At 36.9% G+C, this 18318-nt stretch overlaps 1 protein-coding gene across 6 annotated transcripts in view; it reads right to left on the bottom strand.

The window, feature by feature from the left end:
• Positions 1-18318, bottom strand: part of FGD4 (FYVE, RhoGEF and PH domain containing 4) — a 214293-nt gene that overhangs the window by 52974 nt on the left and 143001 nt on the right. For 5 of the 6 annotated variants that reach the window (XM_072798413.1, XM_072798411.1, XM_072798414.1 and 2 more), the window contains exons 2-4: positions 17009-17161; positions 8970-9156; positions 3538-4048 (exon numbers count right to left, since the gene is read on the bottom strand). In XM_072798413.1, coding sequence (XP_072654514.1) covers positions 3538-4048; positions 8970-9156; positions 17009-17161 — 851 coding nt within the window. Of the gene's footprint in view, positions 1-1828; positions 1981-3537; positions 4049-8969; positions 9157-17008; positions 17162-18318 lie in introns of those variants that run through there. The other variant, XM_072798416.1, reaches the window with a different exon arrangement.

Consider the following 18318-nt stretch of genomic DNA (forward strand, 5'->3'; position numbering starts at 1 on the left):
AAAATAAAAAAACATTTTTAAATGAAATTCATTCTAAAATGTCCTGACCCATTTACCTGAGTCTCTTAATATAGTTAAGCTATTTATGATAACCCAAATTCGTGATGCCAAACAGGATTATAACACTGTTACCCCTGATGCCCTCAAGTATGCAGCTCTGTTTGCACATGTGACATTCTTCTGCCCCCTGTCATTTATGGGTTTTAATGTTCCTTATAACGACATCTCCTCCTTAGTAGACTTCAGTCTTTTAATCTCTTGTAATACATAATTAACTTTAATTTGAAAATACTGATAACACCTTACGGGTAAGAGCTAAAGGTGTCACCAAGTACTCACAATTTTCATTTAGTTCAGAGGTTTAAAAAAAAAAAAAAACTATCTGCTTAGCTAGAGGTGTCTGGCTATATTCTAGATCACTGATGTTGCAAACAGTTTAAATATTGGAGGAGTGTAGCTTTGCTAAAGTGCAGTAAGGACAATAGTTTCAATGAAGTAGGTATTCTTTATCTCTTACATAGTAAAAGTAACAATATTCTGTATTCACCATTGAAGTGATTTTTTTTTTAATTTTTATTTATTTATGATAGTCACAGAGAGAGAGAGAGAGAGGCAGAGATGCAGGCAGAGGAAGAAGCAGGCTCCATGCACCGGGAGCCCGACGTGGGATTCGATCCCGGGTCTCCAGGATCGCGCCCTGGGCCAAAGGCAGGCACCAAACCGCTGTGCCACCCAGGGATCCCCCATTGAAGTGATTCTTGATCAAAATACACTAGATAGCAGTGAAAATTACACAAGCTCAAGCTGAGATGATTTTCAAGTCAGTTCTCATTAATGACTGTTCAAGATTTATTTTAATGTGTGCCTGCCTTCCAAACTATCTTTGTGACTCTACTCTGCTCCTATTCCTTCACCCCCTGATCCCTCCTTTTCCCATTCATGGCAGGCATTTAAGAAATAGCCATTACATTTAATACTGGTTTAAATGTAGCTAAGTCTGATATAAGTCTCTATATCAGATTATATAAAGATTGAAGTAATTTTTTTCAGTTGTCTGCATAGTGAAACTCAGATATTCCACTGTATCTTAGAGGTTCAACACATTAGACTGTTCAAGAAGCAGCTGACAATATGGGGGGCTATGCTAACAAAGGAAGATACCCATGAACAACAGCAGAGAATTATTATTACAATATCACTATAAAGGGCTTTATGATCATACCCGGTTTATATCCTTTAACTAAAGGCACAAGTAATTTAATTGATTATTTAAGGTCATACTAATAGTTAGTGGACAAGCCAGAAGCAGCACCAAAACTTCCTGGTTCCAATCATTCTACCATATACTACACTAACTTTTTAAAAATCTCATTTTTCGTTTCTAACTTTGACAAAATACATATACCATAAAATTTACCATTCTAACATAAGTGTTAGAAATGTTATTTGAACAAAGACAATGTAACAGACACCACAGCAGCAAAGCAGAACATATTCTCACCATGTAGAAATTAAATCCTAATACTCCCTTTTAGATGAGATACACACGTGGTATTTTTCTATCAACAGCTCCGCAGAGAAAATTGCATTTTTCTTCCCACATATAGCATGTGCCATCCACTACTTACATTCCCACTTAGGAGAAAGGCCGGCTATACTATTTCATTTCACCAGTTTAATAAGAAAGCCCCTATTTAAGCCTCTCCCAAACCAAATAAGGCTCATCCATGAGAATGTACAGATAATAATACAAGACAGGAAAAAAAAAAAGTACTACCTAGCAACTACAGGGATTGCCAATGAAAATATTAATAAGAATAGCTCTTACTGTTTTATAAATACTCGCTGGTGGCATCATCCCAACTATAAAAGGACAAATGTAGGAGTCTTGAGCTTCTTACTTCTAACCTTCTCTTCTGTTCACCATGGTTTAAGCACAGCGGCACTAAAATATACCACTACATCAAGATGTAGTGAAGAGATTCACTTTGCAATGTCCTGTTTCTTTAACGTTTCAGATAATGTCACCAAGTGTGACTCACTTTTCTCCCACCCACTTCCTTATTTAAACCTTCCCCGCTTGAGAGTCAGCACTTAAAATTAATTCACTAACTGGAAGAAAATAAATCCCTGGCTTTTTGTCTCTTTGGGTTTGTTTTCAGGGTCAGTGAAACTGTACCATAACGTGGATTTTATTTTACTTAGAGTTCTAAAGACATCAAACAATCACTTTTTACTCTGATATTTCAGTATCAGTCCTTTTGGATTTCTTCCTATATCAATGCCACTTATGGCACGGCACCATAAAAAAACCCTAAATAGATTTAGGACTTGGATTTGTCATTTACAGATTTTCCTATAATTGCCAAATTTTCAATTCTTAACTCTCCTACACACATTGTTATTTATAATCAAAAAGAGAGACTGAGTAATGGGAGCTCTTTTATATTCCAGGGAACTATATGATGCTTTTATTGCATCTTTGATCTGAGAACTTCCAGGTACTTTATAAAAGCCAAATTTATTAATCCTTCCACCATACTGACATGAATAAAGAACACAAATGCAATGGTGTTGCTACTAGAATTGTATCAAAGTTTCTGCTGTAGTACAGGTAAATCATGGATATATCCCACCAGCAAATCAGTCCTTATGTTATGAGCTTAGATTTTGCATACAGGCAGATATGTCATTTAAGCGGTTCACTGAACTGTAGCCCTCTTTAGAAACTATTTGAACTTCTAGTTTGCCACAGCCTCACCTCTCTCTAGTACATTACTCGTGGATGCTGTAATCACTGATAATTCCTGCATTTAGGCACTTAAGTTTGGTATTCTTTTTGCATCAGGGACACAATACTGGCCTGTGAATCAGGGCACCAAGTGTCCAGGCTACTGCTGTGACCTGAAAAATCATTTCAGCTTTCTGGAACTTAATTGCTTAATTAAGATGATCTTTAAAGAGGCTTCTAAATCCAAGAGTAAGCCAATTTTTTAAAAACTATATTAGCTAGAAATATGTAAAAAAATTTACAAGCCTGGAATGAGTAATGTTTACAATCTGTTGAACAGTTTTTGAATATTCCATATTTGTGTCCTTTAATGAAATATTTGCTAGTCCAAGTTACTCTTTCAGACTAGAAACATCTGAAAAGCAAAAACTATACAACTTCCTCTTGCTTAGCTCATAAATATTAGCCCATAGATATTCCCTAATATCTAGAGCAACAAAGAACGTCTTCTTCCTCTGTAAGTGAAAACAATAAGCTTACGGTTTTCCTATAATAAAGTCTTCAGAATGATTGGACTTTTCAAATCATAATAGGAAGATCAACAGAAACTATACCAGAAAAAGTGAAATATTTCCTCATAGAGTTAGGGGAAGCAAACATTAGCAGCTAAAGCTTAAAAATTATTTAACTGGTGGTGTGGGTGATCTGACTCATTCATTTCACGGGTGCTATTAAGTAGAGTTTTTAAAAACAGTAGTGGAACAGTTGGTGCTTCCTCCTACTTATGAGCTAGGCTCATGCTTTACCTTCATCTCCGGGTGCTGGTCCAGCTGCTCTGGTTCCAGAGGGCTTTCTCCATCTTCCTGCTCTTGCACCTTGGCTTCCATGTCTGCCCTTCCTTCTTCCGGGGGGAGCACCTGGCTGACCCTGGGAGTCCTGCAGCTACTGTCAGAAGCATTTCCATCATAGTCATTTGCTGTGGGGGTTGCAGGGCGTGTGGTTGCTTCCTCCTCTCCTTCTCCGTTCACTAAATTCACAGCAAGCAAGGGTTCAGAAGTTTGAACAGGAGTCTCTGGGCTAACAGTGACCGCTTTATCCTCCTCACATTCCATCTGGTTTTGTGCTGCCATAACACCATTAGCCACATCAGTCTGTACACCCTGAGTTGGATCTGTGTCATTTTCCTGCTTCTGTGGTGGTTGCTGGGAGACAAGCTTTCGCTGAGGGGTGGTTGTCAGTCCATGCCTTCCTGGGGTTCTGGGAACATTCAGGTTCACACCAGAATCTTTCTTCAAATCACTGTAAGTTGATAATGTGCTAAAAGATATAATACAAAAGAAGCATGAAAACACTGGCAAAGTTCTAGAAGACAGACCAGCTTATTCCAACTGAAAGGAAAAGTGAAGACTTTTTCCTTTGATGGTTTTAGAAACATTGATTAGCATAGCTGAGTATAGTTCTCATTCTTCTGGATGCCACACACAAATAAATAAGTAAAAAGATAAGACTGAGCATTTGCTATAGGGTCTGGAACATTTCCTCGTGTTGTTTATCAACATGGCTCGCCAGTAAGGACTGAGATGTGAGAAATATTTATAGTTAAAGCCATCTTTTTTTTTTAAAGCCATCTTTTCCCAAGATTTTCACTTTCATATATTTTTAAAGATTATCTATCTATCTATCTATCTATCTATCTATCTATCTATCTATCTATCTATCTATTTATTTGAGAGGGAGAGAGAGCATGAGCAGGGGGAGAGGGATAAGCAGGCACCCTGCTTGGGGCTGGATCCCAAGACCCCAAGATTATGACCCTGAGCTGAAGGCTTAACTTATTGAACCAGGTGCCCCGCTTTTGTACAGATTAAAACAAGTACAGTCAGACCCCAATTGATGAATAGGTTAGAAATCAAAGGTTACTTCTGTTTAGAAAGCAGAACACATTCTCAGAACTTTACCTCTGCTGCCATAACCTAACTGACTTCTCTGTTTCCAGTCTCGATCCTCTCAAATCCAGTCTCCCTGAGTCAACCACAGAGGTTGAACTGTGGCACCCTGTACACTTAGAAGGTAAATCTGGGATCCTGACCCCCCCCACCGAGGATTCTGTACACATGAGCCCTCCACTGGCCCTGGCCTTGTTCAATTCCCTTTGTACTCACTCACTGAGCTCTTGCCACTCCTGCCTTCCTGCTGTTCCCACACTCCCAACAAGCCAAAGTGCACATCTAAGGGTCTCTGCAGCTGTTGTGCTCTCTGCTCAGGATGACCTGCCCCAAGACATCAGTGTGGCTGACTCCTTCCCATCATTCAGGATTCTGTTCAGATGTCACCTCAAAGAGGTTTTCTTGGATTATTATATTTTAAGTGCACTCTACCATAAACTACATATTTCATTTTAATTTTCCATAAAGCCCTTATTATTTGATATTGTATATAACCCTAATAGTACAATAGAACCTAACTGCCAATATACAAATATTTGCATAAAATTTTAATCTAGGATTCCAGGGAGGAAAAACATAAATCTCTGGGCTGCAGTCTTGGAGAGATTCCTATGACCTAATAAGGAGATAAAATGAACACAGACTTCTACTCTGTGAGGGTGCAGATCATGCCTACCTCATTCTCTGTTTTCTTCCCACCTTGTAGCACAGTGCTGGGCATATGGAAAGTGCTCAGTGCTCAACAATGAGTAACGGGGATTGTAACGGTGATCATGGCAGTCACTCAATAACAGTAGCTATCATTTATTAAGTGCTGGAAAGTACATGGTATTCTTCACATGATTTGTTTCAACCTCGTAATAATTCTAATACAGGACCCCAAAATAGAGAAATTGAACCTTAGAAACTTGCATAAGGCAGTGATGTCACATTGCTAAGAAATGATACAGCTAGAGTCTGAACCATGAAGTCTGACTCTAAATCCCTGGTCTTCACCCCACATTTTAGTATACCAGAACATGAAGGAGAGAATAAGGAGCAGGTAAATAGCCTGCACACAAAACATGGGAAGAAAGTCTAAGTCTGGCCTCTTCCCCATTGTGGATAGAAGTTACAGGCTAAAAAACATGAGAAGAAAATCCAGGTCTGTCCTCTTCTCCAGTGCAGATAGAAGTTATGGGCTAGAGGACACAGCAGCATGGTCCATGAACAATGCTCAGATATGTGTTATCTTCTCCTTTCATTCTTTCTACTCTTCCCAGATACTGATGATCTGGACTGGAGAATGCAACAGAGAATAACCATAGACGGCAAGAAAGTAATAAAAGCCATGGTAAGCTCAGCATCACAGGAAGGGAAGGAAAAATTTGGCAAGGGAAAATACCATATATATAAAAGTTGGTGGCCGTCAATGTAAATAAGTGTCACATACTCCACCGTTCATATTTGCCTTCTAGGGAAGTATATCCTTGGCCTAGATGATTTCTCAAATGGTCCTTGGAGATTTGAGTGGTATGGCCTTCCTTTTCCTGCCTACGTCAGTGTCCAGAAACCCAGCAGAAAGATCTTCAGCAGGTCCTCTGAACCAACTTTAGGCTTGCTTAGGATTTTTGGAATGGACTGTTTTGGATGAAGGGCAAGAATTTGCTGTATAAGTGATATCCAGGAGATATTCACATGGAGGTGGGATAGAGATATGGTGGCGATAGGTCAGTAAAAGCAGTGGTTGAACCAATATATATATTCCTGCTGTTTTGTGGATGCCACCATGGGAGAAAAACAGTTGGCCTTGAAGCATCCTTAGGAAAAACCAGTGTTCAGTTTTGTACAAAATGTTATTTCTTTCTAAAATCCTGCAATCTTTCATAGGTTAAAAAGACTAGCTTCTTTTTTTTTTTCTTTTTTTAAGATTTTATTTATTTATTTATGCGCGCGCGCGCGAGAGAGAGAGGCAGAGACACAGGCAGAAGGAGAAGCAGGCTCCATGCAAGGAGCTTGACATGGGACTCGATCCTGGGTCTCCAGGATCACAACCTGGGCCGAAGGCAGCGCTAAACCACTGAGCCACCTGGGCTGCCCCAAGACTAGTTTCTCTTACACTTGAAAGACAGAAAGAAAGAAACCATAGTAATACAGACATGCATAGATAATAAATAAAATTCATGTGCTCCAAATACATACTCCAAATCACTCATATAAATATTAGTTATTTGCATTACTGCAAAAAGTAAAATATTGATATATAGGTAAAGTCTTCCAGTGTGGTAATCTACAGCCCCACTCTTCATGTCCATTTACACGTGGTCTCCGTTTCTTCGTGGTAACTTGGCCTGCTGGATCTCTATTCCACCAAATGCTAGTGTAAAGCTGTAACAACTGGGGTAAAATCTGAAGGCTACACCTACTGTAGGCACATGGACATCACTCAACAGGAAATACAACTTCCCATTCAAGTCCTATAGACTCAATGCAACATTAACTCACTCGTACACTTTTAGGGCTGGTTCCTACTGGTAATAAAACTAAGAACATATAATCATTTTTCATATTGGCAGGAGACTCTCTCACAGTAACACCCATTTACCAGATTTGCCCCAGATTTGCCAAAACGCTCACATTACATTCTACCTGCACTTGGAATAAGTGTGTTCAAAATGTTCTAAGTTACAACACATCTCTCCTTAGGAAAAAAACCTTCAAACTTTGCATCAAAAAATGTGTTTGAATCTGTGAAGTCTGAAAGAGTTAAAGGAAAGTGGTACTAGCTAGAAAAACTATGTATGTTTTGTGTATAGACAAGAATGCAAACAGTCGGTTACCAAAATGGTGAGAAATCAGAAGGCTCAACCTTTCAATACTGACCCCTTAAGGGCTTCCCACAACTCCTCCCAAATCTGGTTTGCACTATAGAGAGGGGTCAGGGCTCCAGCCCTTCCTGATATTATGTAGTCATCGAATATGGCCCTGAGAATCTGCAAACACCAAGGGTCACTCTCTGTGCTACTCAACTTGCCCTGAGAAACAAAAAATTTTAAAGTAGAATTAAATCATTCCAGTAAAGATTCCTGTGATTTTAGATAGCAAAGGTATTAAAATTCCTACTTCAGAGGAAGAGATGTTGAAGTTTAAATATTTATGACTCAAGTTCTCACAATTGATTGGGAATGGAAATGAAGACAGGCTTCTGAACGACTTTTTCTTCTCAAGAACTTGTTACTAAATATAGTCTCATTTTAAGTGAAGGACATTGCAGTTTTGTACTTGGTCACAATTTTCAGAAGATTTTTGAAGTATTTCCAAGCTATGATCCACTATTTAAATAACAATAAATCTTGCAAATAAATAATGAAATCACTTAGTGGGAAACCATTCCCATTTACATTGGAATGAATGGAAATATTTGGCTTCAAGGATGAAAGGGAGGTTATATACATTGTTTAATTAAATACAGACTTTTGGTGACAGATAATATCCTTCTGATAAATTTTTTTTATTCTATTTATGTCAGTGATTGGAATTTTAAGAAAAAGCAATTGAGGTCATATAGGAGAAGAGCAACTTATGTGAGTTTATTTTTATCTTTAAGTGAGAAATACACATCTTACCTACCTTTTTTGAAACCTTAGGGCTAAAGAATATAAAATTGTATCTAATAAATACAAAACTGAAATTCAGCATGAATTTTGCTATTGGCAGTATCTCCTCACAACACCTAGTATGATACAATGGAGTAGGGAGAGGAGGATGGGAGCTGAATGGATACTGAAGATTCACGATAAATAAAAGTGGGTCAGAAAGAAGGCCACAGAGATAGCACAGGCCTGCAGAAATTATAGCCACAAACATATAAAGTGAGAAAAGGAGAAACAAGCTCTGCCTTCCCAACCCAGACATCTAGCTGCCAAGAACATGACCCCAAGGAATAACACTAAGTGACATAGGCAGATACAAAGGAAATGAGAGTGTGTATCTATTGATCTATACAGCACACAATGTGATGAAAAAGCTGGCAACAGAGAGTGCTACACATAGGTAATATATAGTAAATGACAATTCATATTAGGGCAAGATTAAATATTTTTAAAATTTAGTCTTTCTAAAAGCCTCCCAAACCTAGTAGGATAAAATACTTGATTTAGAAAATCTATTACTTAAAAAAATAAAAATAAAAAAGAAAGAAAAGAAAAAACGAAAATCTATTACTCTATCATCTTTAAAAAAAAAAAACACCCCCCCCGCCCCCCCCACTTTCTTCTCCCCTCTTCCTTCTCGCATTGTAAATGAGCTCTTACCTGCCTCCTTCAAAGCGACTGATGAGATCTGATACCTTACTGGGTTTTTCTTTTGAAACACAAGAAGCAGAGGCAGGTTTAACTTCCTTCTCCATCCTTGGTTCTGCACTAGATAAAGCTTTATGCCTGGGGGTTTGGTGTATTTTGGAAGAAGGTGAATTCCGCAGATATAATGGCTTTGGAGGCACTGTAGAAAAAGAATTCAAAGAATTCAGTATTTCAGTGATAGGTATTCCATAACAAATGAAACTCTGGTGACCTGGGTGCAAAAGTCTTTAGCGTTATCAAATTTTTGTAAAGGGGTCTGTCAAGTTTGTACTGAATCTTAACCAAGGCATCTCTACCTGTCTTGGACATTTGCTGTGCCCTACTGAAATCCCATCTCCAAGATTCAAGTGGTTCGTTTTTCTAATTATAGGAGTAATAACTAATATAACAGAATCAAGAGCTAGTAAATTATATATAAAAGTCAACAAAACAATATCAAACAACAGTAATTACTATACTATCTTCCCATTTAACAAAAGCACTAGATCTCATTCGATCTTAGGTGAAAATTTTCACTTTACAGTTCTTTGAGGTAGGTAGCATTATTCACCTCTTATGTCTAGGAAGATTCAGAGTGGTCAAGTGATTGCCCTGGAGGAATAAGGCAGATCTGATTTTATGACTCATACCCAGACTCTACTTCCTCTACCAGCATTGCTCCCTATCATAAAACCAGCAAAAGGGGATTATAGGAGTTTTATTATTATTGTCTGCTATATTAATAGTTGGCTTGCATTAATATACCACAAATTATTTGTTAGTAGTAAGTCCTTCAAGTCCTTCACTTAGTTAATGGATCATTTCCTGAAATATTAAATAAAATCTACAGAATTTCTCTAACAGAGGAGAAATCCTATAGATGAGAAATATGCCATAAGTGCTTGCTTCATCAGTACAGTAATTACTTGAATTTTGAAAACCAATATAATTTTCCTCTAAGATTAACATTCTGAGTAAAGGATTATGTAACGTGTATGCATTTTTCTATAACTGGTTCTAACAAATCAAATAAAATGATCTCCTTTCTTTTTTTAAATCCTTGCCCTGACTTCCAGAGGAAGGGTCGGGAATCATATCTCCTTCTAATTACATGCCCCAATTTCCCCCAGCTGGTTGCTCTGGCTTTCAGTCATCTCATTTCTTCTATAAACTCAGCTGACAGTTGCCTGATGCTCACTGGCCTAGATGTCATCATTTCAATGTGAGTTATCAATTCTTACAAAGAAGGGAAAAAAAGTATCACAATAAACTAGAGGTATAACAATTGATTCACCTCATTCCCTTTCAACACAAGAAAATCCCAATTAGAAAATGTCATGCTTCTTTTTATGGAAATGGTGTTATTTTCCAAGAAATGCTCAGGGGGAATGGTTAAATATAGTATCCATTGAGAAAGAAGGGACTTATATAAGTGTGATATTTGTTAATTTTAAGGAAAACTTTCCTGTGTAGAATATATACCAAAATAGCAAACTAGGACAATACCTCATCAAAAAAAGCCAGTTTACATATTAGAGATAATGTCAACATTCAACATTCCTAATTAAAATATTCAAAACAGGAAGTTAATATGTTCTTTATAATACTGTAAAAACTGTTATAATTTATCCATCTAGAGTTTACTCAGTGAACATTATTTATTATATATCAGATACCTTTAGATGCTTAGAAGACTCAAATAAGATATGTATCAGCCAGTTTCTCAGAGATAACTCCACTGACTTTTCCCATCTCAATTATGTCTATCTCAAACTGTTTCATAGCATTGTGTACTTTTTCTCCAAAGTGCTTACAATAAATTAGTATGATTAAGTAGTCATAAATAGTATTAAATAAACCAGAAATAAAATATTTATATGTAAATCTTTTCTCTTCCACGATGCTGGAATTGTGTGAGAGTAACAAACAAGTTTATTTTGATCACAAATATATTCATAGTAACCATGCACACAGTGCTTGGCATGTGGAATACATGAAGGAACAAATTAATGTTATCAAGGAGTTTGTAGTCTCGTGAGGAGACCCTCTTTAAAAAAATTATTTATTTATTTATTCGAGAGAGAGAGAGAGAGAGAGAGAGAGGGGGGGGGGCAGAGACCTAGGCAGAGGGAGAAACAGGCTCCATGCAGGGAGCCCGATGTGGGACTCGATCCTGGGACCCTGGGATCACGCCCTGAGCCAAAGGCAGATGCCCAAACGCTGAGCCACCCAGGTGTCCCCTCGTGAGGAGACACTTTAACGAGGGTTATAAAAGTGGGCATTGGGTACCATTATTTTAGAAGCAAAAAGGGGGGAACTCATCAAGGGAGACAACACAAATGGAAAATAAATAATGCACATTTTAAATAAAAGAGCACAAATGTTACACGTATATGACAAAAATCTCAAGATGATACATGAATGGCTAAAGTGTCAGAAACACTGCCTTAGGGGAATATAATTTGTACTTTGGTGAAAAAAAGAGAATTGATAAGTAAAATAAAACCTCTTGTCTTCCCTTCCTTCACCCTGTCTCTCATCATTTCTGATCTTTCTATTACCCTATGGAGGTCAACATTTCCAAATGCTCTCTGGACATCTCCTAGGTGTTCTATCAGCACCTCCAGTTGAAAATGTCTGAAACTCAACTTACTATTTCTTCCCCCTGCAGCCCAAAGGTTGTAAATAGGAAAAACTGTTCAACCTTACTAATAATCAGGGAAATGAAAATTAAATCTAAAATAGGATTCTACTTCAGCCCCATCAGTTTAACCAAAAATTTTAAATCTGACAATACCAAGTGTCAGTGAGGATATCGAGCAATATGAAATCTCATACATTTAGAAAAGAAGTATAAATTAACAGAACATTAGGAACTGGACATTTTCAAAATATATAAGCTACAGAAAATTTTCCATATTTATACAAGGTCTCTTTAAATTTTAATTTTTCATTAACTCAGTATTTATGAAATACTTATTAAGTTCTATGTACTTGATCTTATCTGAACAAAATAAAAGAAACAAAAAAACCTATTAAGTAAACCATATATGAAAAGGTGGTGAAAGCTAAGAAAAGAGGGGAGGGCTAATAAAAAACAAGATAATTTGGATCTGGAGTATAGGGAATGGAGGGGAAGGGCAGATTGCAGTATTATATTAAAGTATTCAAAGTGGGCCTCTTTGAAAAGTTCAGATTTGAAGAAGACTTGAAGAAGTTGAGAGGAGTTATTTTGGGAAGAGTATTCCATCTAGTAGAGACCAAGCTAGAGACAATGGAAGACGATGAGACTGACACCAAAGCAGCAAGCAGGCAAGAGTAGGTACTGAGGTCAGAGAGAGGGCCTGATAACTTAGGACCTGGTGCTGCACTGTAAGCAGAGTGACTTTGAGTGAAATGAGAAGTCATTGCAGAGTTCTGTGCAAAAGAGTAACATGACAGGCACTTCTATCCAACTATGTCTCTGGCTGCTTTGTTGAGAATGTTGGGAAACAGGGCAGAAATAGGGAGAAGAGTCAGGAGAGTACTGCAAAAATTCAGGCAAGAGATAATGGTACTTTGAAGGAGGTAGTGAGAAACGGCTAGATTCCAGGTCTGTTTTAAAAGTAGATTTCTGATAGAATAAATGTGAGGTATGCGAGAAAGAGAGAGGAGTCAAGGATGACTCTGGAGACCTTTGGCCTGAACCACTGGAAGGATAGAATTGTCATCAATGGACACAACAGGTAAAGCAATTTTGGGGGAGGAGATCAGTAGAACAGTTATGGACATGCTAAATTTGAGATATCTAGTTGACTGTAAGTAAAATGGGTTCTATTACAGCCAATTTTACAGACCATAAGTAGAACAAAGCAATTTATCAAAAAATTTCCAACCATCCAAAATAATTACTGAGCATGAAAAAAAACAAATTGTCAGCTTAAATTTGGAGATGACCAGTGGATTTTGATTGCTCTCATTTTACTTACTATGAAAAACAATGGCTGGCTATTTTATTTTATTATATTAATTTATTTTACTTTACTTTATTTCATGTTTAAGTAAACTCTGTGTCCAACATTGGGTTCGAACTCACAACCCTGAGTTCAAGAGTTGCATGCTCTACTGACTGAGGCAGCAAGGTATCCTACATAGCTGGTTATTTTTAATACATTATAAATGTATAACATATTATACTTTAAGAATGTAACATTACACATAGGATGCTTTACTTTAGAAGCAAATGAAATAGGTTTGAGTACCTCACATATATTTAAATTATTCAAACAATAGTGTGGCTTTCAAAGTTCATGAAACTTTTTTAAACATTAAAGTTTAATGATTGATAAGTGATAATAAACATGCTCTATCAAAAATAATCAACTATGGAGAATGCTATGGATCAAAGCTCCTGAGAGAAAAAGAACTATTAGCTTTAATTGCTAAGGAAGTTATTTTGAGTTATGTCTTGCATGGCAGGAAATAGGCCAATATTAAAAGTGGTGAACAAGAAGAAAGACTTATGTTGGAAGTTGCTCAGTAATTTATTTGTTTGACGGGTAGGATTGGTATGAAGTGAATAAACCATTGTTTTCCAAGGCTTTAGGGTATTTTCTGAGGCTGAAGCAAAACAAGCCCTAACTATTGAAGGAATCCATTTAAAAAGCTACAGGCTCTTACTTGGATTCAAATGGAAGCTTATCTAATCTACAATTTAGCTCTCTCATTGTTTTAAAAACTATAATTGTTCAAAAATACTTGTTGGTGTTTTTTAATTGATAAAATGGACATATGACATTATATATTAATTACAGGTATAGAATAGGATTTGGTATCTGGATGTATTGTGAAATGATCACCAAAGTCTAATTAAAATCCATCTTACAATTTTTTTCATGTGATGAGAACTTTTAGGATCTCTTCTCAGCAATTTTCAAATACACAATACAGTATTATTAACTATAGTCACCAAGCTGTACACTATATCTCTATAACTTATTAATAAACACAAAAATATAAAGCTGATGTTATTCCACATATTACTACATAATCACCACCAATAAATATTTAATATTGGCCCTCCTCCTAGATATCACTAAAACAAGTTATAGCTATGATATTATTAGCACTCCACATGAGGGGGAAAAAAAGAAAAGATTTAATTATGAGCTCTATTGAGGATCCAGATCAGAATTTCTCAAACTACTGACATTTCAGGTCAGATAATTATTTGTTTAGGAAGGGTTGGTCTGTGCATTGTAGGATGCTGAACAACATCCCTAGCTTTTACCCACTAGGTGCCATTAGAAACTGTCACCAGTGGTGTCAAGCAAAAATGTCTTTAGACAATATCAAGTGCAAGGCATGGGGTGGGGATGGGTGAGGGTGCTGCAAAATTATCTCCAGTTGAGAACACTTACCTAAAATAAGAATCTTCAATTCAATTAAAATTACATAATGGATCTTGAAGCCTCAGTAGGCTCACCATTCATAATTTGTAAGGGATTTGCAATGAAGTGAAAATAAAGGTATCAGTGTGATAATCCCTTGATCTGTGTAGGAAGTAACCATTAATAACCCTTCCTTTGTCTCAGTCCCCCAAATATTCTTTTTTTTAATAATAAATTTATTTTTTATTGGTGTTCAATTTGCCAACATACAGAATAACACCCAGTGCTCATCCCGTCAAGTGCCCCCCTCAGTGCCCACCACCCAGTCACCGCCCCCCCCCCCAAATATTCTTAAGGGTTTGGAGAAATTAAAAGTAAGCTTCTCTCCACTAGAGGGTGGGGAACTTTTATTTGATCAATAAGTAAGCAGTGCCCAATTTATTTGGCAGCTGATCTGACAATACCAAGATGTAGCCTCATTTCCTGAATGTTTTTCTCTATATGGCACACATTCTTCCAAATTTCAAACAAATAACGGCAGAAACAAAGTGGAGGAAATGTGATGATGGAGCAGGGAGTCAGTCAACAAGTACTACTGAAGGCCTGCTATGCTGTGGTGATTGGCAGTACAAAGGCAGAAAAAAACTAAGGTGGATGAGTGAAATATATGGTAGGTCAGATTGTAACGGATGAGAAAAAATAAAGTAGGTATGAGGAAATATGAAATGTCAAAGGTCACAGGGGGTTTAAAATTTTAGCTGGGAAATCAGAGAAGGGCCCAAACAATGAGTGGAGCACTTTAAAAGTACAATGTTCTCTAAGTCATTTATTTAATACCTGGAAATAGCCCCTATAGTTATGTAAAATTATATATTTTAATCCATATTCAGAACAGGAAGTAAATGTGTATGTAAATACCAATATATTGACGTTAATACAACTACAAACAGCAAAAGCAAAATCAAGTGTTATCTCCCTAAAGAATATGATTATTTTGGCACATAGCAGCTCAGGAAGGACATTAGTGTAATTTATCTTGATGAACTATGAAAAACAATGAAGTAATGCATCTTCCCCAAAAGAGGCTATCTAAATAACAAAATTCCTGTTTGTGATCTGGGCAATTACATAAAACTGAATTATATTAATTTTTTTATATTTTTACCTCATTTGATCTCTGTCAGCTCAGGTCTAATGAGCAAGATGGAATTTTGTATTTTACAAGTAAAACAGCTTCAATCATGATAAAAAAATTCTATGTTCATATTCATATCAATTATATAGGGAGGAATTATGGTCAAAAGAAAAGGTTATAAACTCATGAATGGGCCATTCATTTGAATTACCAATGATTTGACCTCACTTGATAGCCATACCCCATACCGCTACAAATATAGCTACTAGTGAGAACAAAAAGAAAAATGTCCTACATCTGGAAGATTCTATTTTAAGCTCCTTTCTATTTAAGTGCCTTTAAGACTCTTTCAGAGAATCCTAAAAAATGTAAGAACTTTATTTATTTATTTTGTAAGAACTTTAAAGAGTAACACTTGTTCTTTCATGATGTGCTCTCTGTAACAACTTTTCTTTCAAAGAATAAGACTTAAGTAAATACAACAAAAATCAAACAAATTTTCCCCCCAAATGCCCAATATTGTTTCTGGCTGAATGTTCAGCATTTAGTATAAATAAAAATCTACTAGGAAGGAACTACACATTAAATCACAGTAGGGTTTATTAGCTTTGTGTTCATGTTTCCAAAGGCCTTACTATCATCAAAATTGTAGTTTTGTGCTCCTCAAAACTAATACCCAGTTCACTAGAGATTTATTGCTAAAAGGAAATGGTCCCCAATCAAAACATTCAAAGATTTCCACCATTGGGATCCCTGGGTGGTACAGCGGTTTGGCGCCTGCCTTTGGCCCAGGGTGCGATCCTGGAGACCCGGGATCGAATCCCACGTTGGGCTCCCGGTGCATGGAGCCTGCTTCTCCCTCTGCCTGTGCTCGCTCTCTCTCTCTCTCTCATAAAAAAAAAAAAAAAAAAAAAAGATTTCCACCATTATAACTGTTTTCCCCTTGTTGGCTGCTCAATTCTTGAATGGAGGAGTTAAAATTTAAAAGTTCAATGTTGTACTTTCATTTATTTTAATTTCTGTGGATGACTTTACTAAGAAGCCTTTTCAAGCCCCAGTTCCTGAATAGGATAAAATCATGTTCTTACTAAGAATGTTAAGCACGGTTTTACAATTATCTGTTTCACAGATCCTCTGACACCTAGCAAGTCATACTGACTTTCTGATAGTAGTCATTCATTTGTCAAACATTTATTATACAAACAGTAAGTCAGGCCATGCACCAGGTCAGGCATAATGCATGAAGCGATCACAGTCCCCTTTAGGGGACATGTAAATTTCAGCAATGAGAAAAGAACCATATTAGAAAAATGTATAAGGTGTTTTAGGAGAACAAATACCCAACTCTGCATGAGACTGATTTTTTTCCCATAAATAAATAGATAGATAAACGCACTCAGCCAATATCTCTCATTTAGAGCTTAAAACTCTTTCTTAGTCATTATCATTCTTTTGGACAGTCTTCATCAATAATAAACCAACCAGCCTGATTAAAACAAGAAACATACCTTGTGGCTTTGGACTTGCAGCTGAGTGTTTCGCTGGCGTTTTTCCATTTATTCCCTGAGCCTCTTCATTAGATACATTCTGATCAACCAGTGGGGTCCTGCTGTTTTTCACATAAGGTGGAACTATAGTGATCTTTGGACAGATACTGCTGCCTGGAAGAGTTCAAAAAAGAAAGGGCAGGTAAATACAGAGGTGGAGCACAGCTACGTCACAGGAGCTAAATTTCTTCTTACCCCATAAAACAAAAAACAATCACAGTTACAAGGCTAAGCATAGAAATACATTTCCCGTGTGTGCTGGCCTTGACAGAATTTCTTGGGAAAGATCTCATTCCATGTGCTTGAGAAACCTTGTATCACATACTGACAGAAATCAGCCCCCAGGCACGCAGGCGCACACCCGCCCTCTCCCTCACTCCCTCCTTTCCTAGCAGGGCCAAAGAAAGGGCAGAGTGCAGCTGCTACAGGGGAGGAGAGGACAGAAGGGCCCCAGCATTCATCTGTTGCAAGCGTTCCTTTCCAGCAGCCAGTCAGTCATCAGCCATTGAGTGACTCAAAAGAACAAAGCAGGAAAGCACCGACATGACAGCTGACCTAAAGACTCTAGAAGAATGGCTCAGTGAGAAACGAACAAATACACACATACCCCTCTCACTCACTACTCAGACTTCAGATCTACATATATGAGCTAATACCCACATTTAAAAAAAAAAGGATTATAAAAGGTTATACTATCCTATCTATAGCTCAAAAGTCTAAAATGTTAAGATACTGAAATACATAAGGTATATATGTAGGAAAATAGATCTTTTTTTTCTGTACTATTCCTAATTTAAGAAGTTAATTGTTGGATTTCAGAGACTTTTTAAGAAATCATAGGCCAATGTTTTCTCTTTATACTACTCATATTAAATTTCCCTTTCTTCTAGTTGGCACAGTGATAGTAACAATAGACTGGACCCTGCTTTGGAGAAAATAAAATTTCTAGCAGGAATATTATGATCACTAAATAAAAGTATTCCATTTAAGAAACTATCATTGTTTAAAAAACAGAGTTTCATTTTCATAGAATCCAAATCTATAAAGAGAATTATGAAAAAAAGCCTTAATTATTCAAAACAAGAAAAGCTAATAAAACCCAATCAACATTTTACTAAGTAAAAAAATTCCCTTTTATTTCAACTGATAATTAAACAGTATTGATTAAAAACTGCACATGCTACTGCTTTATCTTCTGTGTCCTTGAAATTTATCTTGGTAAAACAAATTTTAGAAGATATTGACAGTTGTGAGTATTGTCGACAAGCTTG

This window comes from Canis lupus, chromosome 25 (genome assembly GCF_048164855.1).
Source record: "Canis lupus baileyi chromosome 25, mCanLup2.hap1, whole genome shotgun sequence".
Taxonomy (NCBI): Eukaryota; Metazoa; Chordata; class Mammalia; order Carnivora; family Canidae; genus Canis; species Canis lupus.